This window comes from Haliaeetus leucocephalus, unplaced genomic scaffold, assembly GCF_000737465.1.
Source record: "Haliaeetus leucocephalus isolate CR32 unplaced genomic scaffold, Haliaeetus_leucocephalus-4.0 Scaffold0, whole genome shotgun sequence".
NCBI classification, from domain to species: Eukaryota; Metazoa; Chordata; class Aves; order Accipitriformes; family Accipitridae; genus Haliaeetus; species Haliaeetus leucocephalus.
Window position 1 is genome coordinate 7,859,941 of NW_010972436.1, and position 22,803 is coordinate 7,882,743.

General features: G+C 38.4%; 1 protein-coding gene across 1 annotated transcript in view; it reads left to right on the forward strand.

The window, feature by feature from the left end:
- LOC104838311 (macrophage mannose receptor 1-like) overlaps positions 1–22,803 on the forward strand; it is a 61,557-nt gene that overhangs the window by 11,704 nt on the left and 27,050 nt on the right. The window contains exons 5-11 of the mRNA XM_010578031.1: positions 2,308–2,421; positions 4,825–4,971; positions 9,549–9,731; positions 13,537–13,694; positions 19,437–19,550; positions 20,987–21,102; positions 22,469–22,617. Coding sequence (XP_010576333.1) covers positions 2,308–2,421; positions 4,825–4,971; positions 9,549–9,731; positions 13,537–13,694; positions 19,437–19,550; positions 20,987–21,102; positions 22,469–22,617 — 981 coding nt within the window. The remainder of the gene's footprint in view (positions 1–2,307; positions 2,422–4,824; positions 4,972–9,548; positions 9,732–13,536; positions 13,695–19,436; positions 19,551–20,986; positions 21,103–22,468; positions 22,618–22,803) is intronic.

The window sequence follows — 22,803 nt, forward strand, 5'->3', positions numbered from 1 at the left end:
AACACTTCCAGGGATGGAGCATCCACAACCTCTCTGGGCAACCTGTTCCAGTGTCTCACCACCCCCATCGTAAAAAATTTCTTCATTATCTCCAACCTAAATCTACGCTCTTTCATTTTAAAGCTGTTGCACCTTGTCCTGTCACTACAGGCCCTTGTAAAAAATCTCTCTCCATCTTTCTTATAAGTGCCCTTTAAATATTGAAAGGCTGTGATAAGGTCTCCCCAGAGCCTTCTCTTCTCCAGGCTGAACAACCCCAGCTCTCTCAGCCATTCTTCATAGGAGGGGTGTTGCAGCCCTCTGATGAATTTCCATGCCCTCCTCTGGACCGGCTCTAACAGGTCCATGTCTGTTTTATACTGGGGACCTGAGAACTGGATGCAGTACTCCAGGGGGGCGTCTCACCAGAGCAGAGTAGATGGGCAGAATCACCTCCCTTGACCTGCTGGTCACACTTCTTTTGATGCAGCCCAGGATACAGTTGGCTTTCTGGGCTGCAAGCACACATTGCCAGGTCATGTCCAGCTTTTCATCCACCAGTACCCCCAAGTCCTTCTCCACAAGGCTGCTCTCAATCCATTCACCTCCCAGTCTGTATTGATATTGGGGATTGCCCCGACCTAGGTGCAGGGCCTTGCACTTGGTCTTGCTGAACTTTGTGAGGTTCACATGGGCCTACTCCTCGAGCCTGTCAAGGGCAGGGCCATCCTTTCCCTCAAGCGAATCAACCACAGCACTCAGCTTGGTGTCATCTGCAAACTTGCTGAGGGTGCACTCATTCCCACTGTCTATGTCATTGATGAAGACATTTAACAGTATTGGTCCCAATGCAGACCTTAGAGGAATACCACTTCTTATTGGTTTCCACTTGGATATTGAGCTGTTGACTGTAACTCTTTGGATGCAGACATTCAGCCAATTCCATATCCATCTAATAGTCCATCCATCAAATCCATATTTCTCCAATTTAGAGGAATGATAAATGTATTTTTAATGCTATGAACAGTCTGTTCTGTCTAAACTTTTGTTTTCAATTTAAGGATTTGGTCAAGACATAGGTCTTTTTTTTTTTACTGAGTGTGATGAAATTATTGTTGAAATTAGTGCTCAAGGGACTAATCTGGCGCTAACATATAGAAGAAGTGAGTTATTAGTAGGTGTGTTTTAATTGCAAACTAGTAGATATGGCTGCCAAATGTATGTGAAAATCAGTTTTTCATTCTGCAGCTACCCTGGCACTAGCAGGATTTCCTGTCATGCTCAGTTCTTGATTGTTTTAACCACAACTTGTTTGTATAGAAGTAGTACTGGAACACATTAATGTGTTGGTGCCAAATCAGGCTCTGGTATGACATTCCAGTCCTTTCCAGTGCTTAACTACCCCACCTTTTAACCTTGCCATGTTTCAAGTGCTGCTCATAATCATGGTGCCAAAGACAACTAAAATACGTAGAGCAAAATTACTTACTGGCATGATGCCATTGGTAGAAGCAGAAATGAATAAAATATATAGCGCAATGATTTTCTGTGAGCTATGCAGAAATACATTTAATTAAAAAAAATCAGCAGCCATCTAGCTGGGCTTCCAAGTCTTGTATGAAATGCAGAGATAGACAATTGATTAATAATGACTATAAATAATGCTAGAGAATTCAGCAGGGCCATACATAAGCATGGTATTTCTAGGTGCTTTTCAGAACTAGAGCAATAAGTTGGAACTGGTTTTGGAAGCCTGACTTATCATTGGCTAAAAGAAGTGAAATCAGATGAGTCTGAAAAATGTACAAGATGTGCTGTTAAAAAGACGATGTTTGGAATGATGGCATTTTAGTGTACTTTGATAAAATGTGAACAGATTTTTTGCTTTACAATATTTTGTAAATTTGAAACTCACGCTTGTTAATTTTATTGGAAACTATTCACGTTTCATTTTAGAATACTGATTTTTGGTTTTGTGAACTTTTGTGCAACCTTATCAATTTAATATTTTATAATTCTGGAAAAAAATTATTTGTTTAATATTTATGATCATTGGTTTACCAAGAGCATGCAGAAGTGTTTGTTTTCTATTGTCATAAAATTCTCCACACCTAAAAATGTGAAAACTCTAAAACTGAAGTGACCCATGTAAGATGACATGTTTTGCAGGTTTAGCATAGCCACCTTGACTAAAAGGTTAAAAGTTGTTAAAATTTGTACTGGGAAAAAGGAGAAGCAGATGGTTTAGCTAGAATTCAGCTGTCATGTTTTGAGAAAGTGTTTGCTCTTGCTGTGCACTTTCAGTATCTCTTTGTCTCTGTTACCTAGGTTTGACTGGCAGACTGAGTTCTGCTCTCTGGTTTGGTCTTAACAGTTTGAATTTCAACAGTGGATGGCAATGGGTTGGTGGTGCTCCTTTTCGATACTTAAACTGGGTTCCAGGTAAGGTTAAATATGTTGCTGCTCAGTTTAAAGGGCAAAAATTTTGTCATTGTGTAACATATTTCTTTTCTAGTACTCTGTTCTCCTGCAATTATTGAGCTTGTTTTGATGTTGAAAGATTCTGACTGTAGCTATAAACCCTGTGAGTAGTGGCCCTTATGCTAGGGATACACACTGGCGTTAATTTATTATTCACAATGGAAACAGTAGCCTCAAAATCCAGAGGAAAGTTTTAAAATTAATCTATTTATAGTTCATATGTATATCTTCTTAATTTACTTTATTTCTATATGAATACAGAATAAATCTGATGCTACGTCTTCATTTGTGAGATTAGACTGCTCAGTGTATGGTCTGGGTTTTGTTTTGTTTTGTTTTGTTTTGTTTTTATAAATTACTTTCCTTTCCAATTTGTTTTGGTTATTTACTTAAAGATTAGATTTTCATTTTCATTTGAGATGAACCTACCCATGGAAGTAACATGTATCAGACTGAACATGTTAGGCTAGTCTACTTTGAAGCAAACTCAGCTACTTCACACCTGTAGTTGCAATGTTGAACTCTGGTGCCATTATTAAAAAGCTAGTCTCTATGCCATCTGTACACATGGTGAAGAAGAGGTGCTTTTCTGGTTTACCACTTCGAGTGCCTATATTAAGGTGTCTTTTTGCAGGACCCTTGTACCCTTGCACTGGCTATTCAGGAAGCCTTTGGAGACTAAAGTAGATGTCTGAAGTTATGCAGTGTAAATACTCTTCTTTATCTTCATTGAGCATGTCACATGTATTTCATCTGCAGTAACTATAAATGCATGCTTCATCGTATCACCTAGTGGCTTCCTTGTGTAGATAAGGCCAAAAGTACATTTTAGGTGGACAAAATTCTTGAGTAGGTAAGCTTTGAAGAGTGAATTGAACTACTTTATTGAATAAATAGCTCTCCAATGGAGTGAGCGCACAAGGCAAACAGATGGGCTGAACTGTAAGTTGCTGTGAAGGTATTTATAGGTTTGTCATCCAAGTGTACTGATGAGGATCTGCACGTAATGAAGAGTGGGGGAAAACTGATTGTGACGTGGAGCCAAAGCAGCAAGGGGAGCTGTTCATGACTGTTAAAACTACAGACAACTCTCAGTTGTCCTGTAAAGAATTGGGGGTTTGGTGTAACCAAAAAGGGGTCCATTTATCTTTAACTCCTTATTTTCCTTAATTTCATTCAAAGATAATACTCTTAAATCCATATAATATATTTTATATTTGTGCTAGCTCCTTCATGACTTTGCTTTAGTCAGCCTACCTCTACCTCATCCCCATTACCCTGGATGTTCAAGAGCTGTCTGTTCTTCCACTAGTATATTTTAAAAGAATTTGTGGAAGCTTCATATTCTTCCATCTCACTAGCCCTAAATAAACAACAAAAAAACATGGGAACTAAGTTATCAACATTTAAACCAGAATTATGCTGGTTAGGCATTTGGGAGAGCTAACTCCCAAATGCCTAACAGCTGAACATTTTTGTGCATTAAAACAATTTAAATTTGTATTTTTGAAGTAAGCATATCTTTTTCTCCTATGGGAAGAAGATATAACATGACCTCAAATATAAGACTAACTGTAATCTAAGGTAATGAAATTGTAATGTTATAAGAAAATTTTCAGTGAACAATCTTGCATACTAAAAAATATTGTTTTGCTGTGTTTATTGCTGAGCAGTATTGACACTTGCTTGTTATGTAGTATAGTGGCATGTGTTCAGAAATGAAAGAAAATTGATGTGAAGTTTAATCACATTAGACCAGATCTTGAAAAGTTCATCTGGTTTATTGCAGAAATTTGTTCTCTTCTACAGGTTCTACTTTTCTTCTAGAAGTTTCTGTCAGTGCTAATGCTAATCTTCAGCTGAAAACATCCAAATATCCTGCAATTGTTGTATTGTTTAGAGAAGTGGACAAGAAGTTCACCTTAGCAAAATAATTACTTATTATTTTTCTGCCTTTACTGTTATACTTAGTACAGAATTTGACTAGCTTACTGAACAGTTTTTTCACCTAAAGATTTTGCTCTGGAGTTTAGACATTCTTCATTTAGAAAGGGAAAGAACTCAAACAAAATAAATAGGTGCACTGTAATACTTTCCATCAAGACTTTGAACCTGTGAAGAGGCTGTTAAATTGTGAACTAGATAAATATCTCAACTCGTAGTTGCTGTGAAAAAATATCTCTTAAGGGAATGAACTGCCCTGTTCAGTCCAAACGACTGTGGAGTATCACAATTGTCTATATGTTAATGTATTTTATAATTAAAGCATGGAGCAGATTAGAATGTGAGAGTAATTGGGAGGGTAATCGTGATGTGCTTATACTTTGTTGTTGTTGAGGTTTTGTTTTGGTTTTTTTTTTAAAGGACACCCTTCTCCAGAACCTGGAAAAATCTGTGCAGCATTAAATCCTGGCAAAGGTGCTAAGTGGGAGAATCGGGAATGTGATCAGAAACTTGGCTATATTTGTAAACGAGGAAATGCTACTTTAGAATCTTTCATTATTCCTACAGGTAGGTTTGGTAATAAACCCTCAACAAATTAGTAATGACCAGTGTTTTTTATCTGTAATTCTAATAGGTATTTGTTATTGCACATGGTAAAACCACGCAAAGGTCTCTGCAGACTGTGGCTTGACCAAGATTCCCTGTAAAAGTGAACAGTGTGTACTTCCTTTTTGTTCTGGCCTCCCTAATTCCTCTGTAGTAATCTTTCTTTGGTAGGATTGAGTTCTAAATTGCAGAAATGGTGGAGTTCTCTTTTCCAAAACCAAGCACAACTATCAGATTTTTTTTGTAAAATAAAAAGAGAAATAATTTAATGTTTTTTAAAAAAAGATGTAATTATCTAAAGCCCCATGTACTCACTGAAACTAATCTATTTCTTCTTGCTGTCATTTTTACTACTTATGAAAGTAAGAAAGAAAGTTTGCCAGTGCAGGTTGGTAGTGGACTAGAGGAATTTTTTTAAATTCTTTTGAGAGGGTTAAATAATTTTTATATATATATATGTTTATGAATAAATATATAGAGAGATATATTAAAAATATTTAACTTTTTAATGGAATTATTTAAATTATATATATACAGACACTTTTTCAGAAGAAATGTAATCCTGGCACTTGCCTAATATATATAGAAAAGACAAAACAGGGATAAGTTTTCATAGCTTTATTTAGACTTGTTTCCTTGTTATTATCTCTCTGTGTACTATAAAAACCTTGTAACTTATTCCTTTGTTTCATCACTCCTTCTTTCTGTTCTTTCCAAGTTTCTTTCTCTTTCCAGGACATACAGATATCTCCTAAATCCACTGACATGATTTTGTATAGGTTTTAGAAGCAGAAAGCTAAACCATTAATGGATTTCCACTCCATTTATTAATATGCATTATTAGCAAACCAGATATTTTGGAAACTCAGTGTTTGACATTTGGCTTAAAAAACATGTTTTTGAATGTTTTTCCTGCCTTTGCCAATATATAACCAGTCCAGTCAAAAACACTTAGGACAGAGACTTCTGCCTAATTGTTTGGCTTTATTGCTAAGAGAAAAAACCCACAAGAACGAGCTAGTGTCTGGTTAATTAAATATTGAAATCAATATTTAATACTTAAATTAATTAAATTAATACTTCAGTATTGAAATCAAGCATATTTGTTGCCTTAGCTGAGAAGGACTTCAGTACATATTTTAATTATTTCCTAAATTAAGATGTAAGGATTTGTATACTGCTGATAACCACATAGCTAATTTATATAGGTTGTCTTAGATTGTTCAATTGGCTACTGCTCAGCTTTTCAGGTTTCATACATCAGTTCTTAAACACTGATGCCTATAAATATACTATCAATTCAATACTGGCTGCTGTCTTATTCAGATTTAAATTCAGTTTTGGGGGGTCTAATGGTCATTTCTTTCTTATGCATTAGGCTTTTGATTCTCCCCCCTCCAGCCTCCCATTTTCCTAGTAATTTGGAGGAAGAACAGATATGAGACAAAAGTTTTCAATTGTACAGAAATTGCTGAGTAAACATGGTGACAGATTAACCAGAAATTGGCAGTGATTCTCTTCATAAAATATTTTCCAAAATGTCCCATGGGGGGAAGTCATAAAAGGAATAAGCATGCAATCATGCAAGGTGTTAAGTGCCCTCAGCTTCTAATGATGTAAAGGAAAACTCATGGCAGATGATGTTTTCCTGACTAGGGCTCCTGAGTCAAGAAATAAATTAATCACAAATTCATACATACACTTAGTTGTGCATTTAACATTAAACACAGTGGCAATCCTTTGAAATTTTAACCCTAGAAGTTACAATTAAGTCTAACAAGGCAGTATGCAAGCACTGTGTGACAGAACACTTTACAACAGAATATAATCATGCTTGTGTCCAAAACAAAGTAGAGAAAAATCGTTACACAATATTTATTTTTGTTGCAGATGAAGATTTTCACAAAGCCAACAGCTGTACATTTTTTTGTAGCAGAAGTGTTTTTTCCAGCAGGGGGCCACATCATTGTATACATCTGAGTAATGCAGACTCTTAGGGCTTCAAAGCATTTGCCCTGTAATACAGCGAAGTGGATTAATAGGAACCTGTTACTTTCACCTGCAAAACTTGCTTATTTTTTAACTTAATTGTCAAAGGAAAGGCTGTCTGTCTGTCTACCTCCACCAAGTGACTTCCAAAATAGATTTCATTCCAATCCAACAGGGTGTAGTGACCTTAAAGTACTGCTTCTAAATGTTTCATGAAACATTCAATTAGAGGAAATAAATGCTCTTAGCATCACTGTTGTGACCGCTGTGTGAGGTCTCTCTTATCACACCACAGAAGATGGGTGTGAGAGGTAGAAATTTGAATCCCTGAATTACAAGACAAATTTCAGCTAGTGCTTTCACCCTTTTAGACGCCCAAGGCAATCATTGTGAGATCTTCAGACTTCAGGAAGCCAAGCTTACAGTTTACAAAAGTATTTGCTCTCTATTTGCAAAATAATCATTCAATGCTTACATACTTCATTTCTGTATCTTGATCTATTCCACAGTAAATTAATCAGCTAGACATTTGGGATAACAGTTTTTACACATCAATGTGATTTCCTTTGTTACATCTTACTTGTAATTTGCATTGCTTCTTTTGCTTAAGACAAATGAAGTTCAGGGAGTAGTACTTGTTTCCATTAGGATGAAAAAATAGATTGTATGGCTTTGTGTTCTCATGTATTGTCCTTAAAGAAAGAATAGGGAAGCACAGACTTCATTTTTGCTGAGTCCTGGAAATGAAGAACTGAAGACTTTCTCTTACTGAGAAATCCCCAGCTATGTCATTCAAAAAGACTTGCACCAAAGAAACTAGACTGTCAGCTGCTTTTCTTGTTTTGCGGCCTGCAACAAATTCCCTGCTGTTACTGGATTTACAAACAAAAGATTCTCCCACCTTGCCATAGCTGGTTTAGTGTTTACAGTAATAGTCTCAGTCTCCTTTGGTTGGAAAAAGAGACTCATGGACTCACTGGGGAATAAATATCTTTGTGGCTGTCTTTGTAGCTATGTCTGAACTGCTGATGTCTGTTCTATTCAGTGTTTACAGTTAGGTGAAGGGTGCACTAAGTGTGTTGGAGGTGGATATATGCCTAGATTTTTTTTCAAAGCTGTTCTCTGACTGTTATAGCAAAGTGTCATGACCCAGACTGGACAGACCAGGGAGTCGTGTTTAATTCAAAATTCCCTCGGGCTAAATTAAGGTGAAATGACACCAAACAATCAGTTAAAGATTTTATTCAAGACAGAAGCAAACTGAACTGGGGAGACGTGGTAGTAGGTGGCAGTGTTTCTCACACCAGGAATTGGCATAAGACTACTTCCGTAAACCATGTAACCCAGGGTAACCATATACATCAATTCACGGAACAAGGAGATCCCGCCCGTCAAGTCATGAGGCTCAGAGCAGACCCCCTTTCTTTCTAGAGTCCTCATCAGAGAAGGGCCCAGGTGTGGCTGGATCCACTCTTAGTCTCAGACTTGGTCAACAGTTTATGTCTTGAAACGGATGAGGTGTAGGGATTGTGGAAAAGGAAAAAGAAAGAGAGAAGAAGACAGAGAGAGAAAAAGGAAGAGAGAAAGATTTCACCGGTCCTGGGTCCAGCGTTGGTTCAGTCAGAGGAAGGGTCCAGTTCTGGTGGGCTTGCACACCTGGGGCTTCAGTTTGTGTCCTTTTTGATAAAAGGACATCCGTGCCCCTCCTTTGGGCGGGCACTCGAACTTATTAGGCTAATAAGCAGTTTGTGAGCCTTTAGGCTTTGGGGTAGTTTGGGGAGTAACATCTTCCTTGCAGACGTGGCCATTGTTTGATCTTTGTATCAGAACAGCTTATCAGAACAGGGAGCTGCACACCCTCCAGCACGCCCTCTGAATTGTTTGCTGAACAGCAGTGTGGTTGTTGGGAGTACTCCGGTGTTCTGTTGAACTTTTAAAAGCAAGTTTTAAGCATAAATCATTTACTTTGACAGTATAATTTTCTCAATGAAGCTTTTAAAAAGGATTCCTAAAAGCAGTATTCTTATTCAGGTTCTCCTGTGATCCTGTAGAACCAGTTGTTTCGCCTTTGCTAGTGTAGCAAATGAGGCTAATCCGTAAAATGCCTAAGGTTTGTGGAAAAAAATTACCCTCATAAATATGTTTTGTAAGCCCAGGTTCTTAACATATAGCTATACAGCGTGGAGGAGAAAGAGTAATGCTGACATGAGTGCAGAAAAATGATAAAGCACAGCTCTGCAAACCTTACCTTTTAGTATGTATGTATGCATGCATATAAAAGTAAAAACTGTGTTTTATGGTAATTTTTAATTCTGTCTTTTCACAAGATTCAAGCACTTGTTTGCAACTGTAGTAGTGTTTAAAAATCTGAAAGTTTCAACTTTTAATCATGCATGCAGATTATTATCCCTGTACATATTTTTCAGCTGTGCTGTTCTTCATGAAGAAAATATATAATTAATTTGTGTGTTAAATCTTTCATTATGAGCTTTTCAGTCTTTAGTTAAGAATAGAATTCTGAAACCCTTCATGGTATTTTTTCTTTTCAGAGACTAATGTGCCTATTAGATGTCCTGATCAATGGATGTCATATGCTGGTCACTGCTACATAATTCACAGGGACCCCAAAATATGGAAAGATGCTCTAACATCTTGCAGGAAAGAGGATGGGGATCTGGCGAGCATCCATAATGTTGAAGAGTACAGCTTTGTTATTTCTCAACTTGGGTACCGTGAGTATTTTTTTACAATGACTTATATATATGTATACTAAGAAAATAAAGAGTTTTGAATATGTCTTACCTATTAGAAAAAGGAGGAGACTGTTTAAATAAAATAATTTTCCTGATCACAGGGTGCAGAAGGAGATAAATTTTAAATTTAAAAAATCTTTGGAAGAAAAGAAGCACAATAAGAGCAAAACCCCAAACTCTACTGTCACAGAAAAGCTGTGGTCAATGTTGTGAATTGCATCAACCCCAAACTCTATTTCTTAGGGTCTGCTTCTACCTCCTTTTATACAGATGAAAACAATTTTCAACCTTTTCAGAAGCTGGAAGGATTTTTTCTATTGGTCTGCAAAGATAGATGAGGGGAAGCAAAGTCTGTTGGTCAAAGACAGTTTGGGAAGATCTGGGTCCTACTACCAGCACTGTCATGTCCTTATTTTTCAAGTCATGCTGCTTGGGTTTCTTTTGAAAAAGGAAGCTGTTTGTCCCAGTATGTGGATTCAGATGTGCCCCAAATTAAACATGGTGCTTAGGTGCTTGGTTTCTGAGCACACATTCAAGTTGTTGCAAGGCAAGTTAAGCTACAGATGCTGTGTGTTCATTAGGGGAGGTGCAACCATGCTGACGCTGAGTCAATTTTGTGGTTGCTATTGCTTTACATGAACTTGATTTTGCATGTAGGATCAGTTACTGCTTTTTGTCGGGAGGAGCATGTTCACACCTATGTATGCTTCTTTGCAGTAACTGATCCTGCGTGTGCTTTTAGTGCCAGGTAAGTGTGAGTTAGTTTATCCTTCACTGAAAGTGCAGTAAGCTGCTTTGAGCTGCACTGTAACAGCAATCTTGGTGTGACAATCATAAAATAGCTTTAGTTTTGTATCCTAGCCAACTCCATGGCAACTTGTGCTTGTCCTCACATTCCTAAAAGAGTGATTTGTTGTTCTTTCATGGACAATATGAAACTTTTACTCTTTTTCAAAGGACATTATTAGGAAACGTGGGACCTCTTGACGAGACGTTAGGACATTTGAAAGAAATTAGGCTTTAAAAGAATTTTTCTGTATTTTCTCTTTACTCCTTCAAAGTAGACTATTTCATAGTTTAATGCATTCTCCAGAGACCTTTCCTGAACTGACTATGCTGCACTGTTTTTGTAGAAGTGAATGTTTCTGAAAGGCAAATAGTCCTGAAGGAAACCAGGCTTCTCACATATGGCACACTCACTGCAACAGGCTATTTTGAAAGCATTCTTTTCAGAGGAGTAAAACTGGAACAAGTAAAGAAGTCTTTTAAGGGAGTTTATGACAGTATCAGATCACCCTTGTTCACCACTAAGATGAGAACACCATGTATTGCAGTGCCTAGAAAGTCTTGTCTGCATCAGAACTCTGCTGCAATAAGTGCTGTACAGAAAGAACAAATATCTATCTTTGTGCCAAACAATTCACAGTCCCATGATAAAACAAAGGAAGAAGGGGTACAATAAAATGAATTTTGTCATAGTAGCTGAGCTTTTGTTGGCATCACCCACAAAGAGAACTTTAGAGAGCAACATGAAGAAGAATAAAGAAGTGCATTCTGGATATTTACACAGAAGTCTAGCATGTGATATAGCACAAAAGTGGCCCAGTGCATGTCTGAGAGAGTGGGAAACAGCTTATTTACAAGTGGCTGGGGAAAAAACCCCTTGGTATTTAGTCACCCAGCTTTAGAGATGAGTGCAATACTCTATGAGAGCATTTCTTCTTCAGAGGAGAAAATGTTATGTAGGAGGAAGGTCCACAGAACCAGAAATGGCTCTTGGCCATTTCTGATTTGCATGGCTTATTTAGATGACTTTGATGTAATCATTTTGTTAAAGAATGCTGTTCATATTACCATGGTGTGAGCCCACCACAGTAGGAGGTCTGGCCATGGATAAGGCCTTTGCTATGCTGGGTGCTCAATAAACTCAGTCAGAAAAATTTTAACAAATAACTAAACAGAAAAGAAATTAGAGAGCATGGATGGAGGTAGCTAAGGAGGGAATGAGAGCATGATGGGCAGTGGAATTGGAACAGGTTACAATTTTGGTTGCAGAGGAGAGTTTAAAGGAGGGTACTGAGATGTGATGTTGATGAAAATGGAGCCTGACATCCTCTGAATCTGAGCCCTTCTTATTGGGGGAGGGATGGTAAGGACAGTATAGATGACCTATGAGGGCTGATCATACTTAGGTATAATAAAGATGGGAGAGACAAGGGAGGGAAAGAGAAAGGAGAGAGAGTTGACTCCACTAAACTGACAGGCTGGGAGGGTGACTTTTGTAGCAGCCTGGTTGGTCAAAATGGGAAGCCTCCATGTTCCTGTAACTAGCAGATGGGAGAAATGTCACAAGAGTTTTAAGCTGTGGGAGTATCTAGGAAAACCTCCATCTGAAATGTGTTAATCAGAAAGGATTGCCTTGATGGCAATGACTTTTAACTCTTTTAACTTAACACTAGACACTTCTGTGTCTAGTGACAGCAGCAACAGAGAAGAAACAATTATAGTTCCATTGAGAGACCCACTCCTGCAGCTGATGTCTTTTCCCGGTGGGCTCACAATCCCATTTTTAATTTCCTGGGTGACTTCATTATCAGGTTGTCTGTGGTCAGTCTGGATATAGGATGTTAAAGGAAGACTTATGAAAGAAGGCAAAAACTATGACAACAAACTGAACAGGAGAAACCTCTGAGTGCTGTAGATGGGTTGTAGAAATGCAAGGTCATAAGTGGTGGAAAAATGTTAAAAAGTAAAGTAGTCTCCCTATCATTCAAGAAAAATACTCATGAGTAAGTTCTAGCAACCAAGTAGTTCATACTCTGCTTGGAAAGACTGCTATCTAAGGAAAGGACTGTGCATGTAGTTGGTCAGTGTGATCTGAGCCATGTGCTGTAAAAAAAAGGAAAACCTGCTGCCTTTAGCATAGGCTGGATGACAGACTATAAATAAATAAATAAATAATAATTCAAGAAGTGCCAATTGCACTGAACAAAGTCATAAAATCAGTTCTAGAGAGGAATACTCTTTTGATGATGATGGAGTTCAGACTGATTATAAATGCCCAAATTTTAATCCTCCTTATTCAAATAGTCTATTCAGAACAAAACTAGGTATGAACATTATAGTAGCAATAGAGTGGAGAATTTTAAGCACAGGCAAATAAACCTCTAAGAAACAGCTGCCATAAAGTAACATCCTTGATCAGTCCTGCACTTTCATTCCAGCCAAAAACCAGCAGTTAACTCCGTTAACTGTAAACTGAAAATTCCAACAACTACATGAATTTCATTTTGCTCTGAAACGAAATAAAATATAGGAACACCTGTAATAGGAAAACTTGCAGGTACTCTAGTTGTCAGCTGTAAAAATCAACACTGGGTGTCTGAGCATTAGAAAAGAAGGCAATTCTTTCTTCGCTATACTAAAGGTAGGAGGCAAAGGGGAGGTAGCATTTTATTTAAGTGTTTATTCATCTCGTTACAAGAGTTGTGAACTGGAAAAAAGGAATGAACCTAGCTGTGTTGTAACATAATTCAACAAAGAGAGTATTTTTGCTGTTTTATACAAAGTTAAACACTCATATTGCCACTATAATGAGTGGCCTTTCCTCATAACTGGAGTGGGTATATGAGGAACAGTCTGCTGTCTTTATGAAACAGGGAGCCTTAATTTCCTTTGACTGCCTATTAAACTTCCTGAGAATAAATTATTTTCCGTTCCGTGAAGATAAGGCTTCACATCATATAAAAGGACTGTTATCAACCTTGTTAATCATATGTTTTAGAGCCAGCTGATGAGCTGTGGATTGGGTTGAATGACCTCAAAGTTCAGATGTATTTTGAATGGAGCGATGGGACACCCGTCACCTATGCCAAGTGGCTTCGTGGAGAACCCACTCATGCAAACAACAGGCAAGAGGACTGTGTTGTTATGAAGGGAAAGGTAAAGTCATGTGGCTATTGACTTAATTATCTTATAATTTCATTTATCATTTGGGCTTTTTTTCTATGCCAGAGCAAAAAAGTAGGGGATATTACTGTTTGAAGCAGCCTATTTTAGAGTCTTACAGGTGTTACTTTTTTGAGGAAGGACCCCTGTTCAAGGTTGCCAGAAAGTTGTTTTTATTGTCTTGCCTGAGAAGCAGGCAACTGGTGGCTTTCCTTGGAGGGAACTGCTCCCCAAGATCCATATTTCTGGATTTCAGTTTGTGCATGTGGGCTTTTTGAAGAAGCTTTTAATTACACTGTGAACCACATGAACATGTAAATGCTTTTCTTCAGGAAGCTACAAAGACATTTTGGATATGTTTGGATTTTTTCTGCTTTGTCTGAGTATGGGATATACACCTACCTTAAAAAATTGCACTAGCAATTTTTAATGATGTTAGAAAGAAATACTATCTTTAGAAGAAAATAGAAGCTTTTTTTTTCTTTTTCTAGGCAAAGTTATAAATCTCAGATCTAGGTGGATTAGATGTTATGCTTGTATCTGCACTGCACATGAAGAGCTGTGAGAAAAGTAGTTAGCAGTGGGATTAGTGGAAGTCTTTACTGAGTGACTGTATATCTACAATTAAAAGGCTGCTTTGAAAAGGCTGGTTTTTGGAATATGGCAATGATCGATGATGTAGGTGTACTACAGGAACTGAGATAATACCTGGTATAAAAGTCAGTCTGTGTGCCATGTTGCAAAATGGTATTTTTCATCTTTCTGATAATTAAAAATATTGAACTTACCACCTCCTTCAGGGTTTACGTATTTTATCAGGAGGAAAAAAAGTATTTACCCATACCAAAGGCATTTCATTATTTTGCAAAATTAAAACTTGAGGGTTGTACTTTTGGTGACTGCACTTATAAATTGAAAAGAAGAACTAAAAATTTTTTCCCAGTTGGCCTGAACACTATGCAGAGCTTGCCTCATAGGGCAAGTCTGCACTCAAGCCCCAATAGACTGAGTTTTCTAGCTTGCTTCACTTAGGTACAATCATCATCAACAACAGTGGCATGTATGCATGCAGCTCGTTCATGTGCCTCCATCATTCTGGTGCACAAAGACTCAAATTCAGAAATTAAGATTGAGTGCAGCGGGAGAGGGCTGAGCCAGCTCTGCAGCAGGTAGAAGCTGTAGAGGACATAGGGGAGTTAGCAGGTGCAGCACTAGCAGAAAAAGGGACCATGTCATCAGTTCCAGAAAGGAATGAGGAAGAGAACTAGAACAGCATCCTTGGGAGAGCAAAACCAGAGTAGTATCCATGGAAGAGGCAAGCCTGTGCAGGGTATAGCATATTAATCTCCCCAAATTGAGCAGAGCTATGTGTGTTTGTGGAGGTGTTCTCTGGCTGGGCCAAAGTTCACGTCTATAGTTTCATTGCTGTATGAACTGAGCAGGGAGAAGAAACTTAATGTACAGTCAGATGTGTCCAGAAGGTTAGAATTTGATCTCTATTTTAGTGAAGAATTTTGCACTGGTCAGAAGCATTAGTAAGATTATAATCTATTAAGCATTCCTCTCCATTGTATTAGTGGACACGCTCTGGTGAGAAGACCATAAATGTATACTTCTTCCATGGCAACCAGGCCACGGCACACATGGTAATTGAACAGACAGATTTTTAAGGGTGTGAGGATTTTTGTGCTCCCTTGTCTGTGCAGTGGCTATGCCAGTGCTGGTTAAGGATGTAGTAGATGCTTTGTCTAACAGAAATATAGGGTCAGACAGATGAAGGAGGCTGAATGCTCAAATGTGAGGATCAGTCAACTGAGGTTGTAAATAGCAGTTGCTTCAAGGACTTGTATAATGGTCAAGGCTGGAGAACGTGCTCAGGAATGGGAGGTTTGCAAGGCAGCTAGTCTTGGTGCATGTGGGTGGTGCAAGGAACACATAGCTGAGATTTTGTCTCATCTACCATCCTGTGTCCTTTAGCCACCTTCACCTGTTGGTGTGAACTTTGGGGTTTTATGGTATTGTACATAGAAGTATTGGTGCAGGAAGTATTAGAGGAGGTTAGAGGCTGACAAGCAATTCATAATTTGGCTAGTACTTTAAAAAAAGTGCTAAGATTGCTCTTGATATTCATAGTTTCTTGATGCAATTTTTTTTTAATCTTTTTTTAGTCTTTTGGAACATACAGGGCAGCTTAAATGCATTGGTAAAGCCATGATTTTTATCAGAACAACTTCACTGCCTTCAAACCAAGAGTTTCAAGAGAAAACAACAAGGGGAAGAATTTGTTTTGTGGCTCTGTGAGGATCTGGATGGTATTTTCTGGCCAAGCCAAGTGTTATAGCATTTTGGGGAACTTGGATTCAGGTTAAAAATCTCTATTTGTGTACAGAAGCTGAGATCCATTATCTTCTAATTTTCTGCAAACCTAAGCAAATTGCTGCTTGTGATAATTTGAATTCTACCACCTGTTGCATTTCTCTAGGAAAGAGACAGCTACCTCAGTTTCTGTTGCAAGAGTAGAGGAAAGACACATCTGGTTAATTATATAAGACTTTAGGAGAAAGGTGAGGCAGGGAGAGATTGCAACTAACCCTAGTAGTATCCTCTGGTGGAGGGCAGGAACAGCATGGTCCAGAATAAATTCACGCCACTCTGCAATGCCAAGCCCTGAAAGAACCACTGTTGGTCTACCTAATGTTTCCCCCCCTCCATGTGGTCATTCATTGAAACCTACTGGATAAGGAAATGGATGGAAAAATAGGAGTCATTGCTATTTATATCCTCACCCTCACTTTGTATGGTCGTAAAGTCCTGAAGTGTCCGCCCAGACTGAACCACTGGAACACACAAACAGTTCAATTACAAAGAGGCAAGAATAGTTACAGATATATGCAGTGGCGTATGATTGCTTGTATGTGTCTAGGCAGATCTGTTGATAGAAGATGACCTAAGATTATAAAAGGGATCTAACATATGGCTGGGTATTAAAATAAAATTAATTCAATGGCCGGGGTCTCAAAGCATTAAGATTTCGATTCACTGGTCATGTCTTATGTGCCATGCTAAAAGTGGCAGCATTCAGTGCAGTCAGATGACCCATGATCATTCCTCAGAAGCAGAGTTTCTGATGGCAGGCTGGCATGCTTAATACTATGGTCAAGAACCAGCTGAAAATACCAGTGCAGGCTGCTGGGTCTTCACTTAGGGAAGGGAGGAAGCAGAAGACTCCATCCGCTGGTAGACCAAGCCTTCTCTTCCTTCACCTAACACAGTGTCTGTCAGTACAGAAGGATCTTGGAGTCCTCCAGCACTGAATATGTATTAAGTGAGACTTGTATCTAAACCCTAGAGGCCCTTTTAATTCCAACAGCAGTAGACAGTTAGCTATATCTGTGGCTGTAGCTATAAATAAAAGTAGCAGCCTGCTGTTCCATTCTGGTGCTTTAGAAAAGCTGTCATCCTTTTGCTTGTATCAGCACTCAAAAGCAATACAGAAAGCATGATGTAGTTTTTGGCTGAAGAAATAAAGGGGGTTTTGATTTGTGAAAGAGAAATCTGAAAAAACAAGTCTTCAAGTATACACAGCTTGTTACAGAGGTTGCAATCAATTCTTCCAATTGTTTATTTAGTAAAAAAGCAGAATGAGCTACTCTAGGGTGGGGGTTTTTTGTATGGTTAAGAACAGGTTAGCTGGAAGCCAGCAGGGATATTAAAATTAAATTAAAATTGTGAGAAGCCACAAGCCAAGCCTAATAGGCCAGCTTGCAGGGACAGTGCCTGTCCAGTCAGAGCCTGTCCCACTGTCCCCAGAAAGGGAGCAGGGCAGGTGGGGTAGGCAGCTGGTGGCAGAGCAGAGCCCACATTCAGGATGATGAGGCAGGTCCAAGGTCAAGCCAAGTAGCCGAGTCAGGATCAGGTCCGGAGAGAGTAACCAGGGTCAGACACAATCTAGTCATTGCTGGGCAAGTGCATAGTGAGTGACAAGGTCTGTCCAAGATCAAGCCAAGAAGACAGTCCAAAGGTCAGGGTCTGGATCAACAAGGCCCATAGCCAGGTAGAGACATTGGTGCAGCTGGAGACAAGTACTTCTGTTACAGCATGGACAGGGATTGAAGGCCCAGGTCTGAGCTTAAGTGGAGCCCCAGGGCTCATGGGCAGGCAGGTGGGTGGAGGCCCCAAGTGAAGGTGGTGGGGGCCCTTTAGGTCTATTGCTGCTCTCAGCCTGCTGATGGAAAGTTAGAAATGAATTATAAAGTAAGGCATGCAACAATGCCATCAAAAAGGACTTCTGTTTATAACATGCTTGTTCGTTGTGTTACGATTTTTGTCTATTTTTCATTGAATTTGGTGGTTGTAGATGCGGTTTTATTTTAACTCCTCCTTCATTACATTGTTTTTACTTTTCATTTTAATTTGACTCTGTACCTTTTGGGCAGTGATGCAAATTAATGTGTTACAAATTTGCTATGATGTAAAGAAGCTACCATTGGTCCAGTTTAACATTTTGAAAGGGTAGCTGTTGACATATGCTATGCTTTAGTTTTTCCACCATTTATTTGATGGGAAGACTCTTTTGCTTTCTATACCAAGTAGTAAGTTAGACTGGTAAATGTTTCTTTCAAGGCTAAATTTTAAGGGCTTGATCCTTGCCATCAGACGAGGTTTTCCCTTGGTTCAAAAGTCAGTAACTAGAGAGCCAAAGCTTCAGGGTAAGTTTTCCTGTGTTAAAGAACTGTAAAAGTTGTGAAAGTTGTCCTGATTTCTTCCAGGCTGTGACGGTCAGAGTTTTGGGTGGTTATCTGAAGTGCCTACTAGTCTAGCGAGGCTGAGAAAGAAATGGTAGGAGATTATGAGACACCCACCAAAAGACTTGTCTTGTGATCAGCATAGGACTGAGAAGACACAAGCATGAGCTGTGAACATCCTAGGGTTCTTCATTTTTGTAGGCAGTAGTATTGAGTTTTGGGAGTTTTTGCTGGAAGTGGGGTTTGTTTAGCTTCTTGAGGACTTGGCATATTGTGGCACAAGGGACTGTGTATTACCAATGTGATTATTTTACATTTCGGTGCAGGAGAGGGGGAGAAAGAAATTGCCACCAACTGCTATGATTTTACTTTTACAAAAGTGGAGTCTTTAAGGCACAAGTGAGAAAGTGTTTTGCACAGGTATTTCTCCTCATCTCCCAATACCTTAGTTCATCTGTTGAACCAGAATGTATGTAAAATATAGTGGGAACATGGTGTGAGGTTCCTTACTTTCAGTACAGCTCCCACTGAATGTCATTGTTTCTTCTGAGGATCTGTAGTATGAGGAGTAACAATGTTAATTCTAACTTTGACAAGGAACTTTTTGCATCTTCAAAGTTTTATATAAGTATTAACTAAGGAATGTAGTCTTCTGGGTTTTTTTCTGTTGCAACTGGATTTCTGTGGGGAGAGATGACACCTCCCTTTCCTCCTGCATGCTTATTAAATCAGTAGTTGTAGAGATGGTGTATTACTGTCACCCCCAAGGGTTCACTTTTCAGAAGGCTAAATAATTGAAGAAGGTCTAAGTCAATGGTGAATCAGCCCCAGTAGAAGTGAGGTTGGAATGAGGTTGGAATTAAGTACTGAACTTCGATGTAGGTTTTGCTTCTTTTAAAGCTGCAAAAAATAATTGAATACTTAAAAGCATAAAGTGCCTTTTTTGAAGACTAAATCCCACTTGACTGTCATGTTCTGTTCTTATGTTCAGGATGGATTTTGGGCAGACCATTCTTGTGAAAAGAAAATTGGCTACATCTGTAAAAGGAAACCCATGTCAGAAGCTCCTACAGAAGAGGAAACTATTGACATGGGCTGCCAGAGAGTAAGTGAAGCAAAAGCTCTCTGATCTGAATAGGCTTCTAGGAATGATTAGGAGGAGAAAATGCCACCTAGGTGACAGATAAAACAGGAAAAATGGGTTCTGTGTTGTCATCATCAGAACAGTTGGCCTTCTCATTTCTATGGCAGACAGGATAGGTGGTACATATGAATAAATCTAGGTTCTGACTGTCATTTGGCTCTTGATGCTCCCTTTTTTTTTCCAGAACTTAAACCAAAACTCAAACCTGTAGTCCCCGCAGCAGGCCATTTTTCCTTGATTGGCATTCAAGCTGTCCTAAGGAATTTGCCTGTGCCAGCAGTTGCTCTTCAGCTCTGCCTACAATTTTCTTCAAAATTATTCACAGCAGGAAGGGTGTGCTTCTCTACATACTATTCTCAAGGCTTTGCTGTGGTCTCTGGCAGTGCTCTCTACTTTGAAGAATTTGTAGGAGTGCCTGAACAAAATGAATCCATTGTGCTCCTTCTGAACTGCCAGCAGATCTATTGTTTATTTGGTAATGCTCGCCTTCTGGTAACATAACACTCAGTAATTCCGAAAAGCCTACTGTAATTTGTTATGTCATAGGGAATCTTACTGGGGTTTTGTCTTCCATGAAGAAATTGCCTTTTCCCCCCCCAAGTCTGCTTTACACAGCTGCAGAGGAAGTCTTTGATGTTTATTCCCAGTATTTGTAAAAGAGTACCTGGGAACATCACAAGTATTCAACTGTTGCAGAAGATAAAGGGATCCTAATGCTTATGGATGCTATCCTTGCCTAGAGAAATAAGTGCATGGTTGCAGAAAAAAAGTCTCTCATAGGTGAGAAATTGAAAACCATCAGAAGAAAATTTGTTTGAATTGGGGCTGGTCACAGCAAACTCTCCCTCTGTAAGCATATTCCTGAGTTAATGGCATTTGAATGACAAAACATTAGAAGAGAGTGTTAATGTTAGTTAATAATAAACGAACTTGTCTGAAGTGTCATTCCCTTTCTGAAAAGCCAAGCTGAAATTTGCTTCTCAAGACCATTCTCATGATTGCACAACGCCTATGTGCTAGTTATAATCCTATACTGAGCACTAAAGGTGTACAGCAAAGTCTCTCATGCCTTTATAAGTGGAATGCACTGATTAAAAATTCATTATATGTGAAAAATTGTTCTATGAAACAAAATTTTAAAAAGCTTTGATCCTGCCTGTTTCCAGTCTGGCTTTTTTCAGTTCGGTTGTTCCTTTGTCTAATGGTTAGGTGACAGTGGGATAAATCAGTTTGGTTTTGTTGGGTTTCTTTTTCCTTTCCTTTCTTTCCCTTTCCCTTTCCTTTCCTTTCCTTTCCTTTCCTTTCCTTTCCCCTTTCCTTTCCCCTTTCCTTTCCCCTTTCCTTTCCCCTTTCCTTTCGCTGCAACATACATGATCACTTAATGTTTATTTTGACAGGGTTGGAAAAGACATGGTTTTTATTGTTACTTCATTGGAAATACATTTGTATCTTTTCCTCAAGCAAATCAAACCTGTGGAAGGCATCAGGCCTTTTTAGCAACTATTGAAGACAGGTATGTAAAAGACTACATGCATGAGGGGATCACATAAGGATTTAACATCTAGCGTCATCTGAATATCAAAATAAACACTCTGATCTGGACAAAAATCTTGCTTTAGAGGACAGCTATCTGTAGATACAGAACTTCTTACAGTTTTTGCATTATATTCAAATCCAGGAATTCAGTTTATAATAAAAGTAAGTGATGGCTGTGAAATCAGTATTGATATAGATGGTTATGTCAAGGAAAAAAATAGAATTATGTTTTCTATTTCCTTAATTGTAGTGGCTTGAGGATGGGTTTTACTTGAGTGAGGGATGCAGAATACAATTTTGATTATTAAGTGAAGAGATACAGCTCTGAATTCCTTTCAAAAGGTACTTCAAATGAGCAAGAGGATATAATTTTCACCCACCTGGTCTTCTCAGAATTGAGCTACTTTTAAAAAAATTAAATAAGAAACCAAATGATGATAAAAGTGCTTGGTATCTGAAAATCCATCACAGTTCAGCCAGGGTTCAGTGTGTGCTAAATTTCCGAACAGGTGGTGCACATTATTAAATATAGAATATTGGGAAAATGAAAGTTAGGGTTAAGAAACAAAGCTTATTTTGCTTGCAGTTGACTTGATGCTTTACACTTTCTTACTTGTTTCTATGTAATCTAAATAGATATGTTCTAGTGTGAAAGCTCTAGCTGTCATGAATGGTAGCTCTCTAAATGTAGGTAGCACTGTAGCTGTCATACAAATAGTTTAACATTAATGTGGTCTTCAGACTATACCTTGTTAAGGGGAGACTTCTTTTATTTGCTTTGATTTCTTAAGAGCTGTTTGTTTAAACACCATAATGAACTATGACAGGCTTTACCTCTACATAGGCTTGTTTCCCAAACATAAGTTTTCTTGCATGATCGTTGGATCTAATTTGCAGTGTTCCTTATTTTGATAATTTAGTATCATACTACTTTAGCCTTTATTTTTTTATATCTCTTCAATAATGCTAAGATTCCTTTTCCAGTTTTGGATTTACCTGAAACAAGAAGTCATTAAAATTGAAGGATACTAGGAACTCTCAAAAAATACAGTGGTATAACACATAAGTCATGTCAGGGTTATTCTTTCCCACCAATTTAATTTTAGTCCATGATTATGTCACTTTCTTTACCGGACATCCGAAGAGAAGGCAGAATACTCTGGTACTGAAGCTTACAAAATATCTATTATGTAATGCTTTGTTATGTCCTTTGTTCAAGTAAATTCATCCAAGCTATGCTTTCAAGAAGGTACAGTGGTAATTCTGAGAAAATAACAAGCCTTTTAGAACTTTTAAAAATAAATGTAACAATATTAATGTAACAGTTGTGTTCTTTTAAACAGATATGAACAAGCCTATCTGACTAGCCTGGTTGGGCTGAGAACAGAAAGATACTTTTGGATTGGACTTTCAGATGTAGAAGAAAAGGGAACATTCAAGTGGGCTAATGGTGAATCTGTCTTATTTACACACTGGAATTCTGAAATGCCTGGTGGGTACGGCTCTATACTGTTTAACGAGTCCAGTGCCCAGAATACTTTGCTCACTACTTTAATTTTATTTCATTCCTTAGCCCTTACTTGATGGTATAATGACTAATTGATCTCAAATATATCTGGCTGCTTTTTCAGGCATGTAGTGCTGTTGCTAACTTCCTGCTGAGTGCTGAAATGAGTTT